We start from the raw sequence: 23159 nt of genomic DNA, 5'->3' as shown, positions 1-23159 counted from the left end.
GTTTGTGGTCTCTACTCTTTCCTTTGGTGAAATGTCAATATGAAAATATCAGTGATGACACCAGCAAACACCTGAACATTTTTTTTTATTAACTTCTTGTGATACTATTTGCAGAGCTTAGGAAGTGGTTTTTACATGCCATCTATCCCAGTATTTCATTTAGCAAGTTGTGAGGCACAGATATGTAACCCTAACTCCAGCACATTGGCTAGCAGTGCCATTTACAGAGAGACCAATGGGTCAGTGGCCTATATCTGTATTCAGTTCTTGCATCCCACACACACTGACCCACCACCTCTAACAAATAAAAAGCCAAAACCAAACAGAAGTCTAGCTGAGACTTGTTGGACTTACACCCTGACAGACTAAAGACTACAAGAGTCAGAAGCTCTTCCTTGTAACTTTTTACCTGTCTCCAAGCGCTGGTTCAGCTGGCACTGCCTAAAGTAGCTACCATGCCCTAAACCCAGAACAAGCACCGAGTGAGTCATGGAGAGTTTTCAGTTTGTGATGGTGTAGCATGGAATTAATGAATTTGGGAGATCCTGCACCTAAATAGCACAATGTTCAGGGCCTGAATTGGAAAGAAAATGGTGCTTTTGGTTAAGGGGGGACTTATTACAGTCAATAAGTACCTACATGGGAAACACACATTTGACAATGGGCTCTTCCATCTAGCAGAGGCAAGTATAATGGCTGGCAGTTAACCACTGGAACAACTTACCGAGGATCATGACTGGATGATCACAGCCTTCTGGTCTTGGAAGCTATTAATGGGCTTCAGCTACTTGAGATGCAATGTACAATACACAGTGCAGATGTTCAAAACATGATCATAGGTACCTTGGCTTGGTTCCCTCTCAGTGATATTCAAATACACCCCGGGATAGTGCCAGATTGAAGCATAGGCAAAAATCTTGGTGCACCTAAGAGGCTGGCATGAGCCGTGCGATGATGTCAAAATCTAAGTTTTCACTTCAGGGGAAAAGAAAAAGATTTCTAGGCCTTGAATTGCAAAGAGAGGTTTGAAAACTTGAAAAGATACAGTGCTGTCTGCCTGCAGACAGTGTTCAGCAGAGGGAGGACCAGCAGTTGTTAATCAGAGAGAAAGCCACCTGGCCTCAGGCTCATACTCCTGACCAGGTTAGGCCCTCACGACTCTGGGAAAGGGAAAAGGTGCATGGATAGTCAGTGAGGAGGCATGGTTGTCCTGTTGGGCTATGTGGAATCCACCCCTTGGTAGGGCTCAGATGTCCCACTAGCTTCCACTTCATAGCCATGAGAGTTCAAAGCTTACTTTAAAACAAAAAAAAGTAAAGAACAACATGGCTGTCTCAAGAAAAAAGGGAAAAGGTTGGTGACCCTTTGTGACCAATCCCAATTTGAGCTCTGAGCAAGTCTACCCTTTCTTGACAGGGATTTCCCATAAAATCTAAAAAATTAAAAGTGGAAGAGACCTATAGGTCCTTCGCTCCATCACTCTGCCCTTTCAGGATTGTGCCCAGATCTGTATTTTTGAGTGCTTTGGCCAGTCTAACTTAAAATTCCTCAAGAAACAAGGCTTCCACCTCATTCCTTTGGGAAATTAATCCACAGTGTAATATCTGCAAATGGCATCCCCTTCACATATATCAGCAAATTATAAATCCCAGTTAAAATTGCAGCCGTTGTCAGAGGTAACTATCTAAAAATGATATCATGAGGTTTGGTATGCTCAGTGTTAGGGATTCCCCACCCCCCCACACACACACATTTTAGCGCTTTTAAAAAAAATTCTTCAGATGTTCTCTTTAATCTGCCAAGAGAGAGAATAAATGTCACATAGAAATAACATTTTTTTTTCATTTAGAAAAATTAAGCCTGGGAATAAGAACAATTGTGTGAATTATTTGCTTCCCTAAAGGTGTATGTAAACATCGGTCTAAATGGAATGAACTGCCTTACCACTGGAGTCTATGCCTTATAACTTTATTCTACCACATGCATTAAACAATTAAAAATAAGATAGTTAAAAAAAATAGATAAAAGATATCTATCACAGCAAGATCATAGCAGAACATTTTCTGTCAGTTATATCTAATTTTATAGATATAAATATATACAATCCTGGAGTTAATGAAGGTAGGATGATCTGGCAAATAAAGCACTGAACTATAATTCAGGAGACCTGAGTTTTAGTCCCAGCTCTGCCACTGACCAGCAGTATACGATCTTGAGCAAGTCACTTCCCCTCTTGCTTTTAGTTTCACATTGCTGTGTTAGTTTTTCTACTTTTAATATGGAGATAGTCACATTTGACTTTTTTTCTAAAATGCTTTGAGATTTATGGATGAAAAGTGCGATATGAGAGCAAAGTATTATAGTTCCCTCTGTTTTGCTTCATGTCCTGCAGCATAAATTCCATTATCAAGTAACTCTGAGTACCTGTAAAAAGATAGCTGTTATTGAGGCAGTATTCTTTTATTCACAAATCTGGCCAATATATCAGAAGGTTTCAGAGTAACAGCCGTGTTAGTCTGTATTCGCAAAAAGAAAAGGAGGACTTGTGGCACCTTAGAGACTAACCAATTTATTTGAGCATAAGCTTTCGTGAGCTACAGCTCACTTCATCGGAATGCATTCATCTGTAGCTCACGAAAACTTATGCCCAAATAAATTGGTTAGTCTCTAAGGTGCCACAAGTACTCCTTTTCTTATATCAGAAGGGTCACTTTAGTAGACATTTGAGGCTGTTTTTGAGTAACAGTGACTTCATGAGTTAAGATTTTTGTTAAAATTTGTATTTTACTGACTTTTAATGGACATTACTTTTCCAAAAGGCTTAGTTTCTTTGTTCAGTTGGGTATTTTGAAGTTATTTTATACATTATCTGCAGACATTATGAACCTCACTTCTTCTATTTGTTGGAATGACAGATCTGGGATTTTGCAATAAGCTCCATCTTTATGAAATACAGTGAACTGAATGAGATCTGAAGTTTTACCCAAAAAATATTTTAAATTCTTTTTTTTTCCCTTTCAAAAGCTGTACTTTCTATCATTTTGTTAGGCATACTCTACATGCAAAGTTTCATCAGTTAAACTAAAGGTGTGATTTTTATACTAATTTTATTTAAACCACTATAACTTTTTCTGTGTGGGAACTCTTAGATCAGTGTAAACTTGGCTTATATCAGTTCAGCTTGCAGTGGTAAACTTACAGGCACAAGCTAAACTATATAGCCAGTTTTAAACCAATGTAAGGGGTCCACAGAGTTTTGTTTTTTAACTAATTTATCTAAATCAGATTTTAAACTTGCACAACTGCTGTGCACAGATAAGCCCTAAGTGTCTTGGATCATTCTTTATAATAAAAAAAATATCAACAGTACTCCATTCAGACAATTCTCAGGCACTGTAGTGCATCACTTAATTTCCAGATTAGTTAGAATGGAATAGAAGTGTTCTACAGAAACTGTAGACATAATTAAAATCACACATAGTCTAAGTTCTATTTGCAGATTGTGAACAACTGTTAGGCTAGTACTGAGCCAGCATTACACTAACAGTATTGGATATGGATTCCTTTCCTTGCTGTTATCTCTACCATTGTTGGTGGAGCTGGTTAGGAATTTTTTGGAAAAAAAATTTCTGTTGGGAAATGCCGATTCATTGAAACTGAAACTTTTCATGGAAACTTATCAGTTCTCCCCCAAATTTTAAAAATTTCATCAGGAAGGTTGTTCAGATCCAGGATTGGGAGGTATGGGAATGGGGTGAGGAGGCCAGGAGAAAGAGAGACCCATCCTAGAATAGCCAGTAGTTAGTTAGCATTAGGACACTCACCTGGAATGTGATGGCAATACTGTTTTAGACTTGGTTTTGGTAAGTAGTGAGGACATTAAGAAAGAGCTAGTTGTAGAAAATAACCTTGAATCACCAATTGATATAGCTATGAAAAAGGCAAGTGTGAGGTGAGGTCTGTCCAGCAGAGAGAGGGGGAAAGTAGTAATACCTTTGAACATGGCATCTGGAATACTGTGTATGGTTCTGGGTCAGCCATGTTCAAGAAAGAGGAATTCAAATGGGAACAGGTACAGAAAAAGGCTGTACCAGGATGATCAGGAGAATGGGGAGTCTGTCTTACAAGGGAAGACTAAAAGAGCTTGGCTTGTTTAGTTTAGCAAAACTAAGGCTGAGAAGGGGATATTATTACTCTCTATAAATATATTGGGGAGGGAGGTAAAGGACAACCTAAAGAACAATTTTTGCACAACACTAAATGCATATACATTTGTTATGAGTACCTTTGGAAAATAGAAGGTTTCTAACCATGAGAGGAGCGAGGTTCTAGAATTACCTCCCAATAGTGTTAGTGGGGGCAAACAAACTAGCTAGTTTTAAGATGGAGCTTGATAAATTTTATGAATGGGATGACATGATGGGGTTGCTTATCATAGCAGCGGGACTGGAGTCGATGACCCAGGAAGTCCCATCCAGGTCTGTGTGCCTATGGATGTGGGAAACTCTGGTTCAAGTCCCTGCTCTGCCAGGTCTGGAATAAAAACACATATATGTGTGATATAGAATCCTCGATTTTCTAGTCAGCCCTATCTTATACTCCGTAGAGGCCTTGAGCTGGATTATCCTCTACCTTGCACCTTGGATAGTAGGTTAACATCCAAGCAAAGTGAGAACAAAGTCAGGGTAAATTGCTAACATTCTGATTTGGTGGCATTTTACATCCACTTTGCACTGGTATAAATGATAATGCAAGGCTCAAGGCAGGACTCCTGAGGATTGTCATTGAGTAAATATGGCAACAAGTAGCTAATCTGTTGATTGTCCACATTCACTTTAGTTGTATTTGCTGAAATACTTAAGCACCAAATATAACTACTGGCATTTTTAGTGAAAACACCAAATATGTTGTTTAAATATGTGAGTGAAGCATCTTTAAGTGGACGAAATAGTGAACGTCTAGAATATTGCTGTAGAGACCCTGATGGTACATTCTGTCTTTATTTGATTTGATTATACAGGGCATTTGAAAATTCTAGTGTCCACCAGGAAAACGTTTGCCAGCTCTGTGTTATTTTTGTGATAGTGTGTCTTGCTGTGGTCTGAGAGTACACCAAGCTGTTTAGAGAAGTTCTTTAAGGGCCTTTTTAGTAGTATTCCTGTCTTGTGTGAACCGCAACCACTTCCTATTACCCCAAAAAAACCACAAAGAAAGCTCCGTTAATATGCCACAAATTGAGCTGAATGTAGGGAGTTTGCCTGTCCCATATAGCTATGTTTCAGGCATTCTTCCTGCAGCATACTCAGCACTGTACATGTTTGCACTCTGTTCATGTTTGGGAGGTTTTTTTTAGGACCATAAAGGCTAGAACTGCCCCAACCACCCTAAATGGAAGCTTAAATTCTGCAGATGCTGCTGAATTTCACTGGGAGAATGCACTTTGACCCCTGCCAGGTCTACGACCGATTGCTGGATATTCTGAAGTCAGTAGATGAGCTGATAAGGGATATGAAGTTTGGTATATCTACACTTGTAAAATGTAACTCAAGAGGTCACAGAGTAATTTTTGCTATTACATAAATGATAATGATTAAAAACTAACAAAATCCTCATCCAAAAGACTTAATTAAGCTAAAGTTTAGATTGTAAACACCTAGGAGTTCTGGAAGGAAAGAAAAATTTAGACCATTTAAATAAAAAAACAAAATAAAGACAAGAAATTCTAAGACAATGATAAACTGAAAAGAATCAACAAAATCAAGCATCTGAAAGTATGGAAAATAGACAGTTAAGATACCACAAACAACCATTTATATGTCACTATACTGTTGCCAACCCACCACTCAAAATGATGAGATAATCATGCCTACACGCTGCATCTTCCACACAAAAGTATGAGGCACCTACTCCCATTCTCTCACCTGGAACGCACCATACTCATGTTCACACCACAAAACTCCTACATTGCATCGCCTACGCAACTGCAGACTATCCTCTTATTCACCTCTTCTTGAGAAATGGCAACATCAACGTCTTGTTTCGTGTGCTACACATACACACAAAGACCTGTCCAATGTCATACTGCTTTTCTCATACAGTTGTCATTGTGGAAATGTTACAGAGTCTGAATCCTGTATATCTAATTTACCCATCTACGTGTACTTAGGAGTTTTTTATGTTGTACTTATCAGTATGGTATCTAAAATAGCACAAGAGCCCAGAAAAAAAAAATTCTTTCTCTCTAATCCTTCAGACAAAAGAACATGGATTTGTGCACTTGATTATTTATTTTAAGGGCATTTATTTTTGTGGGTGGAAGTTACTGAAACAGTAGGTTCTACCATCTGATCTGAATGACAGCTGGCTTGGGCTCAGCCTGATCATTCCTGATATACTAGCACCAAAAGTGTTCTGTTCCCAGTGTTGTGTTATTCCTGGGGAGAGCAAGGCATTCGCTGAGGTACTGCTTACTTAGGTTCCAGTGTAACAAGTCTTTTGTAGATTAGGACCAAGCCTTTTAAAATTCTTTTTTTGGAAGAGTCCTGGGAGCCTGTGTCATTTAGAAAGCACAGGTGCTCGATGCCTATGTCAGCCTTTGTTGCTAACGACTTGAGCTGCTGTGAGGTGTACTCACTCCAGTTTTTTTGTCTTGATTGACTCTAAACTCAGGTAAGAGTGAGTTAGAGTAGTTCTGTCTGAAGATGATGGAAACAGGAATGACTGTGGAGACATTAGGAATGACTGTGGCACAGCCTTCTGGCTAAGAGAAGGTGAAAAAAGATTCGCTTTTCATTGGCAGCCGGAGTTTCCTCAGTGGCCAGGCTCACTGCAGGTCCAGATGGCTTGCTTGCCTTTCGTCATGTGGTTTGCTCTTTACACAACAAATCTGATAAGACAGAACTCTATGGGCATAGTGGAGTTCAAGTATATTTACTGAATATAAGCAGTGTGCAGGGCCTTTCTAACTGTATACACTGCTCTAGTTCTCTGGTTGGGTTCTTGGGGTTTCTAAAACATAGAAAACATGGTTAGCACCACTAAAGTATTCAAGGTATTTGAAGGGATAGTAGTCGATTCCTATACACTACGCCTTTGTTATTAATCTATGTATATCCTATTACTTAAACAACGTGGGCTTCTTAAAATCTGCAGTCGAGGGAAGAGTTTATAACTTAACTGTCAAGGCATACAAGGTTTAAAATGAAAACTAGTGGTAAAACCAGAGACATCCTTTTATGGTGTGTGTGCAGAGCAATGGTACATAGTGATAGAATTAAAGTTGCTTGGGGAACTTTCATTGCTTATTTCAAAATATTGTTTGTACGGAAAGTTTAACCAAGAATTCCCAGTTTCTTTTCTTGCATTTAGAAGGTAAAACAGAATCATTGCTCCTTTCCCCAAAGCACTCTTATTTTATGCTTTGAACTGAAAATGGAATATTCTGTTTATGCCCAGAGTTACTTTAAAATCTCATGATGTGAATTCTGTATGTCACCTGTTATGTCTTGGAAAAAGTTTATTTGAGTGCTCTCTCTGAAAGAGAGTAATGCAAACAGAAATAGTTTTTAATTTGTGACTAAATTTGTGCTTCAAACAATCAATGACAATAGATTGTTTGTCCCAGGGGGATACATTTCCGGATCAATGCTAAATATGAGAGGAAGTTTATTAATAGTGTTTCAATGCCAGATGCACCTATTAAGTATTATCACATTTTAAAGAGTGGTATGCTCTGCTCTGTGATAGCAGAGAGAGAGAGCAATTGTTCTTAACTAGTGCAATTATACACTGACACTAAGCACTACCTTCTAGATTACTGTTCTTATGTTTGCTTAAAGCAGTACATGATATATATTCTTTACAATGTCCTTATTCACCTTAAATAACATTTTTTCAGCTTATCTGTGCCTTACTATGGAATGAGGTTCATAGATTTGTAGTGAAAAATTATCAGCCACTTTCAGTAGCTGGAAAGCAGAGATGATCCTGAGGGGCCTTCTCTCCTTATCTCTCTCTTAGATGTGAGCTCCCAAGGGTAAAGGACAGTGTGTGTCTTCTACAGTGCCAAGCATGTTAACAATTAATAAAAAAGAAGGAAGCGGCTCAGACCAAACGAGGCTGCCCTTCCTAGAGATCTGGTTGTTAATGGCTTCCTTTTTGCTGCTTGTTTTCTGGGGGTGGGGGGTGCTACAGACTGAAAGTACACCATTTCCCTTCAGTAGAGGAGGTGGGGGAAAAGAAACAGGTGGAACGAACCCATTTCTCCTCTTAAGAAGAGGCTCAGATTGTGAGGAATACTCTTTTCGTCCTCTTTTTGCAGGCAGGAGACGTCTAGGGCTAAAATAAGCTGTGAGATCCATCACTCTTCTATTCCGATACTTTTGTCTACATACAGACTTGCACTGATTTAATTAAACAAATTTCAGGTTAAACTAGTACAAAAGGCTATGTGGAGGGATTTAGTTGTGGAAGAATATGTCCTCCCCTGGCATGCTCAGGTAAAAGGGTTCATTCAAGGGGGAAAGGAATGGAACATACATAGGAGGCAAGATATCCTATAGTGAGCAAAGTGTGCGAGACAGGTAATTTGGATGAGTCTTTCCAATGATGGAAAATATTTTTTGTAATGGCAACTGAAATAAAGTTTATTTATAATTTATATATATAAAATAATGTATTCCTCTTTGTGAAAGTGTATTGTTGTTGTTTTCTAGAAATCCTGAATACAGTAGTTTGCACAATTTTTTATTGTGCAGTGAGGGAGAGTCCTTTCATCTCCAGGCTTTTGGTTTTCATGTGCCGTTCAGAAATCATTGTGCTGGAGTCTTTACAGAAAATCTCCGTGGCACCCTAAGTGGGACATCTTTTTCTAATTATAATAACATTGCCAACTCTGATCCTTCTCTTGAAGAGAAGGATCAATGTCCCAGATACTTGTGCCCGGCTGGAGACCAAATGTCCTGCTATAAAGGATGAAAATAGGCAATCACTTTGGAAAATATATGGAAAAGCAATGTAGCTAGACACCTTGCAAATATGACAGTATCTTGGTAGATTCCTTAATTAGATCAGTTCTTAACTCTAGCTGTAATATTATCGGTGCATCTACACAGGAACGTGGTAGAAATTATTTTCACATTTTTAAATGAAAATGTAAAGCGTAGCACAGGAGAACTTTGCATGATCATATACATAGTGTAGGGAAATTGCCATTAGGAAACTTGAAGGTTTTCAGCCCTGAAGTTCTCTCAATCTCTAGGTAGACACGAAATGACAGTTGGAACTGGAGAAAGCAGTGGCAAGATTGCCTAGATGATAAAAGGTCATGTAGTTTCTTTATGTATTAGTTCCACTTTTTAAAACTGATTTATAAAAAACCCTCAATATTTATTCATTAGGAACAACAGCATATGGAAGATTGGTTGAAAGAAGGGATATTTGGAAGAAGAAAATGGGATGTTATTGTTACAGGTATTAGGATATAAGACCTCAGATAACCAGGCTCAATTAGCTTATTTAACAAAGTATTAAAAAGAACAACACAGAAAAGTTAATGTTACTAATTTGAAGAACAGCCTTGCAGCAATCGTGGATTTTTTTCTGTTCTAAAGTGATTACAAAACTACTTTATTTTTAAACCATACTTGTTTATACTGTGTCTGTCGCTTTTTTCCCTTTTTTTTAGCTTTCATATAATTTATAACCAGTACTCAAGAAACAGAACCAATCATATTTTTCCTAATAAGCACATTTATTTTTAGTCAAATGTGGCATAATCTATTAACATATACACTAGTCCTGTACCACTGCCAAGCACAGAATTAATGTTCCCTGCAGATTCCCCCCGCCATCCGGGCCCCGAATAATTGATTCTGACGGGGAGGGGAAAGGAAACTTCAATTACACCTCTCACTGACCAGGGGCTGAAGTGGCACCCGAAAAGAGGGCAGCTGACTCACAGGCTGGAGCAGCCAGCCACAGAGAGGGAAGGGGCAGAGGCTGCCTTCTTCTCAATGCCACGCCCGCAGGGCCAGGTGAGGAGGCATTGGATACGCGGGGGGAGCGGGGGAGAGACAGACAGACAGCATGGCACATGGGGCTGCTGAGTGGACGGTGTCACGCAGACCGGCCTAGTCGAGGGGACAGACTGGGGTGAGGGCACAGGAGCTAGTGGGGTGACAACATTGAGCCAGGGGCTGAATGTGAGGGGGGTTCAGGGCCACACGGGACTGGGTAGGGGGATGCAGGGCCATGTGGGGGGTGGCTGAATGGGGACGGGGGCAGCTATGCTGGCTGAATGGGGAGTGGGTTGCAGGGACACATGGAGATGGGCAGATGAGGCTAGGGGTCAGTCAGGGTCTGCATGGGCAAGGCTCCCCAACTCCCTAACAATCCCACCCCAGAAAAAACCTGTTCCATACTTTTCCGAGCCACACCCAACAACCCTCCAGGTTCACTCCTAGGCTCCTTCCCAGCAATTACTTCCCTCTCCCTTAGCTCCTCCATTACCTGTGACTCCCCCAAGCCTTTGCACTATTTCTGAAGGGTCTAGGAAATAGGTTTCTGTATTATAGTTTCAATGAATTATCACTCAAAATTTTGCATTATTATGCTGAGTAAGGAATCTGTTTGTCAAAAAACATTTCCTGAATCTTTTTTATTGTCTGTGTTGTTACAGACATACTTGCTGACAGGTATTTGAAATAAATTAATAAAATACTATAATTGAAACTGGCATGATTATATTTTGTTATTTTGACAAATATGCAGAATTTTATAATGTGTGCAGAATTTTTAATTTTTTGGCTCAGAATTTCCCCTAGGAGTAATACAAGACACTGGAAATTTTCCTTGCTTAGCATAACTGCAAAGCTTCATGGGAATCTGGTTCATAGGCTAGCAGTATGAAATGTGAAGGTTTTTCTAGGCATAGCACATTCTTAATTTTAAGGCTGCTGTCAAATTATATCTTTTTGAATATATCTATGTATATGACAAAAAATTATTTATTTTACCAATTATTATTCCACAGCGTTATACTGCTGCAACAGCAATTGAATTCACCTTGGCTTAAGCACATAATATCTGCACTATCCACCATTACCTCTGTAACACCCAGTAGCTTAGATCCAAAGCTGTTTTCCCCCCTTTCCCTAAAGAATAAATGTGATTAATTAAATTTTGAGATAATTGATTATGGATATTATTACATAAGGCAGTGGTGGAGGGAAGTGGAAAGTGTACAATGGTAACTTTAAAATATTTAAAATTATGGAGCTGGGTAATAGGCTCCATAGAACAGACTGAGAAACATATTGTGCTGGGAAAATATACCGCATTTTATGACTAATCTGCAGAATGAACCCAGATAGGAGATGAGCAAAGTGTGAGGGGAACTATAAATTGGGACGCTGGACTTCCAGTACTTCAGTGGAGTCCACTGAAAGGAGCTTACCAGTTAATATTCTTTAAATGTCCTAGATCCCCTTTCCACTGCTGTCTCTAAAGATTAGCCTTTCTTTTGGCTAGTGTGACAGCTAAACAGTATAACTGGGAATTTAATAAGGGAAGAAGGAAATGGAGATGAAAAGTACAGTAAAAAACACTGGTGATATATAGGTTACTCTTATTTATCTATCTGGAACTAAGAAGCTTAGTATGAAACAACCTGCCTTATTTTTAATAAGGAGGAAACCTGTAACATCTGGAAAGAATCAAAATAAAATGAAGGATTGTACAGTGCAGATTCAAAATTGAAATATTTTGTTGGTAGCTCTGGATTAGATCAAAGTAAAACAAGAATCCAATAAAAGTATCCTCCTTATTCTTGGCAGAGAAGGGAGAGGGTGTTTGGAGTGAAGGCTGTGTAATGGTTTATGCTAATCAAGTGGAACCTCGGAACCTGCTGAGGTTCCCCCATATTTATTTGTCTTTGAAAAAGTAAGTAGGAGCAAAAATAGCTGCAAAATTGTTGTTACCTACAGGGATGTGAAAAATATGCAAAAGTAATTTGTGAAGGTGCCCCTGATCCCTACCCATTGGCAGTGTAAGCACACTGATATTGACTGTTAGTGATGAACTCAGGTGGAGTGCTCCCCACAGCAACCGTGTGCACTCACGGCTTGACTTAGATTGCCTGTTGCTAGGCAGAATGTGCGCCTGCCAAGCATCAGCCTGCATCACCCTGCCTGAGTGTATATGTATGAACAAGCAATAGTAATAATTAAGTTTTCATCACAGGATCTCAAAGCACTTTGCAAAGGCTAAGTGTCATTATCCTCATTCTGCAAAGAATTAAAATGAGACCAATCTGGGAACAGATTTCAGGGTACTAGAAGAGACTCAAGAGAGCTATCTATTGGATCCCATTGTTTCTCTAATCAGTTGTGAAATTTTCCAGCACCATGCAAAGCAAAATCTAAATGTATCCAAAAATAAACTGGTCAAAATAGACAAAGCAATGTGCAAAGCCACAAGAATACATATGTTATCATTATGCATTTTCTTTCAGTTCACTGAGCTATGTCTATCTCATGTTGGCAGGATCGATGTTTAAGGTTACTGTAATTGTCTTTCTATATCAAAAATTTAAAAAAAGAGTTGTGTGAAGTTTATACAATAAAGTTAAACTCAAGAATGAATATAAGGTTTACAAGACTGTAAATCTTGAACTAGTGCAACTTGTGATAATCAGTAATAAAGTCATATATACTGACTTTAAAAATGAATGAAAAACTAGCTGGGAGGGGGAGAGCCTGATGTCTGAACCATTTGCCAGTGAAGAAACCAAAATTAGGTGGGGTTGTCCAAAGAATGAGAAAAATACTAGAGCTGTGCAGGAAACAGTTCTCTCATCCTGCAAGAATTTTCAAAATTTTTAAAAACTTCCCCATGTCTGATCAGAACAAAAAGTAGGAATACTGAAAATTTTCAGAAGCTGAAAATCTGATTTTTTTTTTAGATCAGATCAAAAAAATTTTTGTTTAGATAATTTTGAACCATTTCATTTTGATTTTTAAAACTTTCTTAAACTATAAATTAACTTTTTCAATTCAAAACAAAAAGCCCTTTCAACCCTACACCTGGAACTTTTTGTTACAGGATGTTGAGAATAGATACTGGAATCCCTCATGCCAGCCAACTTCCTGTTGCAGAATTTGAGCTTAGCTGTTCGTCCTCTTAAACCCTAGCAATTAAATTACATTGGTTTATATCTATTTACATTTTCAAGGCTACCATAGCAAGAAAAATGGCTAGAGACTTTCAAGAGACAAACATAAAGATTTTCTTTCACATTTCTAGTGGCTTCAAACCATGGAGAAGGGTCCATGGCTGCAAGATATGAGGAGACTAGAAGATAGCTCTGACTGTGACCTGAATTAGTTCCAGCATTAGCAGGGAAAAACTTATTCAGAGAGTCTAGCACACTCATCCCACACAAAGCAAGAAGTAAGTATATAGTGAGATGTGCTAAAAAAGAAAGTTGTTACATGGAGGAGGAGGAGGAAAGTACTGAGCTAATACCCGTGTCAAGATAAAGAGAGCTAATTAAATAAAACAAAAGCTCCAAATGTGCAGTATTTTTGATCCATGTATTGGGAGCGTTTAATTAGAAATATGTAGGCCTGATTCTCCACTACCGTGCACCTTCTGGGATCACCTATACACAGTATGTGTAAAATACTACCGTGTCAGAATGGCAGCGTTTTACACCCACTTTCACAGGTTTAAATGACTGCAGATAGGTTTTATTCTACAGTATGTTGCCCTATGTATAAATGCGAGAGAGAGAAAAGTAAAGATTATCATTTTAAAATAGAATGTGACTTCTTCCCTGTTGGTAATGCTTATGATGAAATGCTCAAACAGCTACATATTGGCAAGGAATTTCAGTGCTATCCTTATTTGTTTTGTTTTTTAAAAATATGTTTGGCTATTATTTTCATTTTCTTCCTACCCTAATATTTATTATATCAAAAATAACCAAGTTAATGTAATATCAAGTCTGAAGTGCACAATATCAAATATTTAAGTGCATACAAGTCTGAAAATTATAGGTCTAAGGTCCATAGCCACCTTAACTCTATTCTTCCTGTGTGTATTGTAATAGGATCTTTTATTATAAAACAGTATACTGCTGGTAACTGTTGCATATTATTGGGCCACTAATATAATATGAAGAAATAGCACTTTTCATAAAGTCATAGATGTAAAGACCAGAAGGGATCATCTAGTCTGACTAAGCATACTGCAGGCCAGGAAGACTTCTCTGAATTAATTCTGAATTAATTTGAACCATATCATGTCTCTTAGAAAAACATCTAATCTTGTTGATCTTGGCAAGTTGTTTCAAAGGTTAATTACCCTTCTTGTTAAAAATTTGCACCTTACAGGATGAATTTGTCAAGCTTCAGCTGCCAGCCATTGGATTTTGTTATACCCTTTCCCATTAGAGTTCTATTCATCACATTTCTATTCCCCATGAAGGTACTTGTATAAACTCTAAAAAAGTCACCCCCTGTATCTTCTTTTTGATAAGCTACATAAATTGAGCTTTTTGAGTTTTTGGCTATATGGCATATTTTCCAATTGTTTAATCATTCTTGTGCTTTTCTCTGAACCGTCTCCAGTTTTTCAACATCCTTCTTGAAGTGTAGACACCAGAACTGGAGACAGTAATTCCAGTAGTGGTTGCAACTATGTCAAATGTATAGGCAATATAACCGCTCTCCTCCTGCTTGATATTCCTATATTTGTGCATCCAAGGATCACATTAATCCTTTGACCATATCATTGAACTAGATGCTCCTGTTGAGTTGCATATTGACCATGACCCCCCCGCCTTCCCCCAGCTTTTCGGAATCACATCTTCCCAGGATAGAGTCCCTCAGCCTGTAAGTTGGGCCTCCATTCTTTGTTCCTAGATTTATGTATTTGCATTAGGTCATAATGAAATGCATATTGTTTGTTTGTGCTCTGTGTATCAAGCAATTTAGATTGTTCTCTATCAGTGACCTGTTCTCTTCATTATTTACCATGTACGGGGCATGCTTTGTATGAAATATCACAACCATATACGAATGATGAATCTGGTGGTTAGAGGGTGCTACTTTGAGGTACAGGGTAAATTGCCCATTTACAATAACATTATGAGACCTGTCAGTTAGCCAGTTTTTAATCTACTTAATGTGATTTTGTATTATTTTGTTTTACATCACTCTCCCGCATATGTATGTTAATGGTATCAAGCGCATGCAGAAGCTTGAGAAACGTATCTTGAGACAAGTTTCTGAAGTGAACAAAGGTAATATGGGATCCAACGCTTCAGTCCTTACCACCAGTGGAAGTTGAGTGCACTGAGCACCTTGGACTGCTCCTTTTACACTAACTTGATTTCCAACCTCTTTCAGCACCAAATGTCTCCAAACAAGACAAAAATACCTATTGTCATTTAGGAGTTACATACATCCAAAAATCAATGTTAGAAACCAAACTGTTATTGAGTCCTCTGAATGCCAAGATTGTTTAAAGTTGTTCTAAAGAAGAGGAACTTTTTTTCTTGCTTTGTTTATTTATAACCAGCTAACTATTTCACTCCAAAAACAACTACTGGGCTAAGAAACTTCAGCAAGAGGATTTTTAAAAAGAATTTCTTTTAAGAAATTTGTGCAACTGAGAAGTCAGTTTCTTGAGCTGATGGTAACTAAAATAATTCATTTGGGGAGTTACTGACCTTTCACAGGACAGTCAAATGTTTAGCTATCATGCAAGTTTTTCCTCAGTGGGCGGTATGAGATTGTTTGAGGTGCTCTGGGGCTGTGGTTGGGAGAACTTCAGTTCATTAACTGGTACCTTATGTAATCTAACTGATAAATGTAGATTTGGAACTATATAGGGGGTTGACTTTTTAGTACATGTGCTGAAAGGTCACAACAGGCAGGTTTTTATTAATCTGAAAAATAAAAATTAATGTGACTGAAAAACAGACTTTTAGAAGGAAAGTGCCATCTGAATCTTAACTTGATTGTTACTATAATTTTGTTGTGGCTGGGGATTTATTCAACAATGTGGGTAAATGGGTAATGCATTAAAAATAAACTTGAAAATGTCTTCACATCCTGCATTATGGAGGTGTTATAATATAGTGTGTGCACATGTGTGTGTGTGTATATATATATATATAATGTGTTACCTTTAAGTATTTTAAAATTACCAGAGGTCTTCAAACATCCTTCTGTTCTAAGCCAATTTAATTAGTATTAACATGTAGTATTAGCATATAGACAACAGTATTTCTTGGAATAGATTGTTGCTCTTAAATGTAACCTGTATCCATTATAAATGCTTTTTTTGCTTTCCTTTTAACAGATTCTTTTGAGGTACCTGTGCTGCCAACCAACCACACGATTACTGAATCAGGGGGAAATGTGACGCTTAGATGTCCTTACAGTGTTGGAAATTCGGTGCAGCAAGTGATGTGGGAAAGGATTAAAGCAGATCGGATGGATACCATAGGCCTGTGTAACTTGTCAGAAGGGAAAACCTATGGTTCAGATTACCAGGAGCGTGCAATGATAGACTGTGCTACTCAGGAGAGAGACATTCTTGTCATTCAAAATGTTACAGCTTCTGACTCTGGAATTTACCGCTGTCGTTACGGTGGAAACAAAACCCATGTGATGAGCTTGACTGTCACTAGCGGTAAGTGAAGGGGCAGATGGTTTCACAGATGGGAACTCTTTGAACTACTTACGTTTCCCCCCTCATGCACAAATACTTGTAACCGCTAAGTGGGCTTCTCTGATGTCACATTCAAACTAGCAGTGTGTCATGAATAGCAGAACGTGGTGGTTACGATGGCTTTCACAAGGCTGGGCTGACTTTGAACCTGGCTGGTCTCTTTTACAGCTGTCTCAGGGAAACGAGTGACTGTGTGGGAGTGAGAGAGAAGGTGAGAGGGGTGGTTTGGAACAGGGGATAGTAGTTGGAGAGAGCTGCATAAGGCAGGGAAGGGGAGTCTCCAGCTCCATTCAAGCTGCACCTTGGGAATTTTCCAGTGTTTGTGCCCTGGGGCATGGGTGCTGGAACAGTTTTTATAGTGGGGGTGCTGAGTGCCATTGAACCAAACTGTCAACCCTGTATATGATGGAAACTACTTCAAGACAAGGGGTGCAGCACCTAATTCCAGCACCTATTCCCTGGATTGCATTATGCTGGGTTCCAGAAGTGTGATGCACTCTGAGTTGTAAATATCTGGGAAGCTCAAGAGTGCAGTTTGTCTGGAGCTGCAGTATATCAAACATGGCTGCTACAATATGCAGGTTAGGTACTTGTTTATTTATATATATTTGTTGTTTTGGATATGAATAGAGTATTCATCCCATCCGTATTGTAAACTTCTAATGTAATGCTTGTGAAACATGCCAAACTGACAGCTACACTTGCTGAAGTCCACTCATTATCCTTGGAATAGTCTAAGCATACACCAAATCAGTGCAAATTCCCCCACATTGCCCAGGTGAAAAGATAGCTTGGCCACCCCAGCTCAGTGGTGGGCAACCTGCAGTCTGTGGGTCACATGCAGCCCATCAGGGTAATCTGATTGCAGGCCACAAGACATTTTGCTGATGTTGACCATCCGCAGGCATGGCCCCCTGCAGCTCCCAGTGGCCACAGTGTGCCATTCCTGACCAACAGGAGCTTCAGGAAGCAGCGGGCCGCAGGGACGTGTTGCCCACCACTGCCCTAGCTTCTCTACTAATTGTGCTGATGATATAGGGATATGGCCACCACCACACTAGTAAATAAGATGAAGACCACAAAAATAATTTCTTCTAGACCATTGAAGAATTGTTGTGTGATAGCAACCAGGCCTGGCTTCTCACTGGCAATCTGATAGGAAATGCTCCATGTTCCATTATCAATGCACAGAGCTATCCAGCTGACAGTGTTTTGCATCACTAAAGGCTATGGATTGGGATCTCACTACCTTGTCTCAGAACTATATAATGTAGATACCACATGCAGAGTAAAAATTCAAAATAGGAATTTCTTTTTTTGGTTTTCTTTTAAGAGCTAGTCGATATTCATATAGTCTTTTTCATGCTTAGAAACCTATCCACTGAATTTACAGCCAGGAGAGAACACAGTGCAAAGTGTTAACTATGATGTACGTGAAATTAAAGACAGTACATGTGAGAATATGGAAACATTTTTCACTGATTGCTTGTAACAGTCTCCGTCTTCCTAACCAGAAATCTAACCATTGCGAAAAATTTGATATTTTCCTGTGTATATGTGAACTAACTCACATTTTATTGCATTTTCCATTCATCCTGATACCGGAGAGCTCCTTTGATGGTCCATTCTAAATAATCCCGCTACAGTTTTGATTTCTACTTTAAATATGCTTTGAAGGAGCTAAGACTCATTTTAGGTTGTTTTGAAAGGATAACTCCTCTTGTGCCTTCCGAATTCGACTCCTTCCATTCATGTTTAAGTCCATGCTGTTAAGTACCTTTAAAAGTACTGTTTTTTTCTTTTTCATCACTGAGTGTTCTGGATATTCAACATACATCCTAGGACTAGAAGACTTTCTTTAACAGAAGTAGTTCCTATGGCATGGAGTCTGAATCCTTTCAGAAGGTTTCATCCAAAGGGTGGTTATGAGGGGGTGGAAACATGGGAAAATAAACTGGGCATGTTACTGTGGTGCACACCTAACCTGTTGTTGAATGAGAGGGGGAAGGGAAAGAAGCTTTTGAATCTTGAATTTCTCTTGACTTTGACAGTTTTAGGCATCCAAGTTTAAAAATGTTGACCTTATACAATAATAATCAAATAGGCTTGAACCTGATGAAGTGTCTAGCAAAATTCCTATTGACTCCAAGTGCAGCAGGACACACAAAGCCCAAAACAACAACAAAAAAAACCCAAACAATAAAAAGGAGCAGTCTATCCCACCTGTTAAAACGCCCTCTTCCAACCTAAAGATTATTAACCTTCTATAGCTTCAAAGAAATCCTATAAATCCCTGACAACTTTGACATTGTCAGTGTACATTTGGTTTCTCTTTCTAACAACTGTTGTTAGATGGGAAAAAAGTTGAAAGACTGCCTACAGAGCAATACAATTCAGAGTGTGCCAAGCCCTCTCCCTCTCAGTTACACACACAACTGTGCACCTTTTATAATAACAAAAGGAAATATTTTTTATTGAAATGTGTTTCTAATCATTTTGTTTGTTTTCAACATTTTTCAAAAGTGTTATAATGCACAATGAATGAATGAGAGAAATATTAACTGGAAGGGGGAGAGAGAACTGGTATCACTTCTATATGTAGTAATGCACATTGGAAAACATAATCCCAGGGTAATCTGCTTACTATACATATAAAATGATGGGGTGTACAACATAATCCCAGGGTAATCCCAACTATACATATAAAATGATGGGGTGTACAACATAATCCCAGGGTAATCCCAACTATACATGTAAAATGATGGGGTGTAAATTAGCGGTTACCACTAAAGAAAGAGATCTTGGAGTCATTGTGAATAGTTCTTTGAAAACATCTGCTCAATGTACAGCCTCAGTCAAAAAAGCTAAAAATATTAGGATCCATTAAGAAAGGGATAGATAATGAAACAGAATATATCACAATGACACTAAGTAAATTCATGGTATGCCCGCACCTTGAATACTGTGTGTTATCCCATCTCAAAAAAGATATATTAGAATTGTAAAAAGTACAGAGTGGGGTAACAAGAATGATGAAGAGTATGGAACAGCTTCCAGATGAGGAGAGATTAAAAAGTCTGGGACTGTTCAGCATAGAAAAGAGACAACTGACAAGAGACAACAACAAAATCCTGAATCTATAAAATCATGAATGGTGTGGAGAAAGTGAATGGGAAAGTGTTATGTACCCCTTCACATAGCACAAGAACCAGGGGTCACCCAATGAAATTAACAAGCAGCAGGTAGGTTTAAAACAGTCGTAAGGAAGTACTACTTCACACTATGCATAGTCAACCTGTGGAACTCATTGTTATAGCATGTTGTGAAAGCCAAAAGCATAACTGACTTCAAAAAAGAATTGGACAAGTTTCTGGCGGATAGGTCCATCACTGGCTATTAGTCAAGATGGTCAGGGACATAACCCCATGCTCTGGGTGTCCCTAAGACTCTGACTGCCAGATGCTGGGACTGTATGACAGATGAGTCACTCAATAAATCGTCGTGTGCTTGTCTCTCCCTCTGAAGCAACTGGCACCAGCTGCTGGTGGAAGACAGGATACTGGGCTAGATGAGCCATTGGTCTGACCCAGTATGGCCATTCCTATGTTAACATTCTGTGAGATGTGGGGAAACCAATGAAATGTCCAGCCAAGGTCAAATTTAGTGACTGTGGCCTGGTTCAGCACTTGTTTTGAATGAGCCAAGAAAAACAATTCATTTCTAGGCATGACTACTTGATGTACCATTTTATGTATTTCCTTTTCATATCCATTTATGATGGTGGCCTGACTTTCATTTGGAGCTGCAGAGCCAAGTAATAGTCCAGGTTCAATCTCCTATCAAACTCCTTACCATTTCTTCCTGATCTAGAAGTGGATTAAAACCTTGAGAGGTTCTGTACAGATATTGCAAGCCAGAACTAGATATAAAGGAAATATTAGAAATACAGTTTTGGAGAGACCTAGTGTGAGAAGATGGTTGGCCATTGTAAGAAAATATCTGACAATTTTGGAAGTGGAGAAACTGGACAGAGGGGCATTGGACAGGGGCAGAGAAATAGATTTGGGAGTCATTTGCAGAGTTGAAGCCATAGAAACAGATATACTCAGGTTATGAGAGAGAAAATACTGTGGGAGAATAAAAGTTTCTCCTTTTCTAAATGTGAATTTCTTCATCTCTTTTTGCAATCAGAAATCACACCATGCACTTCTGGTCAAAATAAGGAGAAGTACAAGCAAATTAAGAAAATATACTATGGAGGGCTCATACAATATTTGTCATTAGAAGTCAGCATGCTACAGCTGGACATTTTCTCAGGGGAATGAGAGTGCGGCCCACTTAATACTCCTGATTTTTCTCCAGTCTATCCTTATTACTTGTATGTATTGGTTTATTTATGTTACAATAACATGTGGAATCTCATTGTATGGGGTGTTCTACAATCAGATAAGACTTTCTCTGTCTCTAAACCCTTACAGTCTGACTAAAGACATGAAGTGACAGCTAGATTGCTGTATACAATATAGAGAAGGGTGACAGTAATAGGAACACAGGGCTGAATATATTGGCTAAATAGATAGCATTATTTTAGTTTTAAACAAGCAATCTTGGCTGTGTTCAGCAGACCTCAGAAAGTTCAATTTCGAGTTTGTGGTGGAGTGATCTAAGGCTGTCTATTATTCTGTCGGCAAAGTGTCATTTGCAGAGATGCTGTTTCAGATCTTTTAACCACCTAGGTTTAAAGTGCTGGCAACGTTCACTACTTTTATGCTTCTTATTTCTCTGTCTGCCCATCCCAAGAGAGATCTTTACAAATGGTGGCATAACAATTTATTTCTAATCTAAACAAAGGAAGACAGAAAAGTTATGGGTAGCTGTGGGTTCTCTCACTCTTTTTCTAAAAACCAGACAAGTTTTTTAGGTGCTTAAATACGGATTTAGGGGCCAGAAGTCCATCTGTTGTGCACTGAATTACACTAGCTGAGCATCTGGCCCTATGTGCCGAACTTGTAGGCATACAAGTTTGAAAATGTTGCCTATATAAGGTCGGCGTGTCACTATTATTAAACCAAGTTACATCTGCTATATTGAATTTAGATATTTTGTTTTAAAGTTGGTTTTTGAGAGAGTTAAAAGGGGATATAGTTAAAAGACCACAAAGGGTGAAGTAAGGAGTGGCTAAGAGACCTTGAGCTACCCATGCTGGAGGTATATTCAGTAAAGTGAGGTTCAACTTTGAAAAGTGCCTGTAAAAAAACAAAAGAAAAAACACAATAGTATAATTGGAGTGCATGTTTATTATTGCACTGATTTCCATATTATTAGAAGTAAAATTTTCCATCTTTCGAGTTTCATGTGTCTCAGGCTGTAGCCTGTGTAGTGTATCCTCTCGTCTCCTGATGACTTGGTTTAACCGCAGCAGCACATTTGCGTTTCAGTGATGATTGGTCTCACAAAGACGTCAAACCTCTTGTATTGGTTTTGCAAAGTGTGAAATCTAACCGTCCAAACTAAGTACAACTCAGATGTTTTATTTTCTGAAGCAGCAATGTGCTATGGAATCTATACCTCTACCATTCAAAAGGATTGTAGGACATTTGCTAGGATATGGATCTATTGTAGGATACAGGGAATGCAGGATGTTCATGCTAAGTACCTTATTTTAATTCTAGAAAGCTCACAAGGTATCTTTAAATTGGAAAAGTAGCTGCCAGTTTTTTGTATGGTGTAATAGTTAGAATTAGTGTTTAATTTCACAAATCTTTGCAGTAGATGTCATTGTAACACTAAATAATTTTAAGCTAAAGAATTAAATCAATCAGAACTATGCAGTACAAATGTTCAAATTAAGGTCAAATTGACAGAGCCCGTTTTTTTTTTTTTTTTTAAGAAATACTGTGTAGTTGGATTCATTTTATTTACCTTCTTATCTCTAAGGCTTTAGGGTTCACCTGGAGAGGGGTGCCCCACACACACTCCTGTACACCTCTCTCACACGGGGGCGGGTGGTGACCAACTGACCCGACCCTCCCTGCCCAGTGCTCTCCACCCTCCATGCCTGGCTGGGCCCCTGGGATGGACCCGCCTCTCCCGGTACCTGGCGCCACATCTTCCTGAGGCAACGTGCGGTGGGGTGGCATAGGTTCACATGTCCCCCTCATATTTCTGCCAGGGTTCACGCCAGAATATAACCAGCAGCAGCCTTTCGGCACTGTGCGGGAGGGAAGGGATGGGAGCTGCTTCCAGCCACGAGAGAGGGGCAGCGGAAAGGGATGACCTGGCCCGTGTCTTTGCAGAGCTCATCTCTTCACACCCCTACCCCCACCGTGTGGCTGGAAGCAGCTTGTCCATTCCTGCCTGCACTGTGTCAAAAGGCAGCTAACACCTCCAGGCTGCTGCTGGCCACGGACATAACCCAA

At 39.1% G+C, this 23159-nt stretch overlaps 1 protein-coding gene across 1 annotated transcript in view; it reads left to right on the top strand.

Moving 5' to 3' along the window:
- The window catches only part of CD226 (CD226 molecule), a 38691-nt gene that overhangs the window by 3042 nt on the left and 12490 nt on the right, over nt 1-23159 (top strand). Inside the window, exon 3 of the mRNA XM_073331718.1 lies at nt 16369-16701. Coding sequence (XP_073187819.1) covers nt 16369-16701 — 333 coding nt within the window. The remainder of the gene's footprint in view (nt 1-16368; nt 16702-23159) is intronic.

The sequence above is a fragment of the Lepidochelys kempii genome, chromosome 2 (genome assembly GCF_965140265.1).
Source record: "Lepidochelys kempii isolate rLepKem1 chromosome 2, rLepKem1.hap2, whole genome shotgun sequence".
Lineage (NCBI taxonomy): Eukaryota > Metazoa > Chordata > Testudines > Cheloniidae > Lepidochelys > Lepidochelys kempii.
The sequence above is the reverse complement of the archived record's forward strand: the minus strand, read 5'-3'. Positions and strand labels throughout refer to the sequence as shown.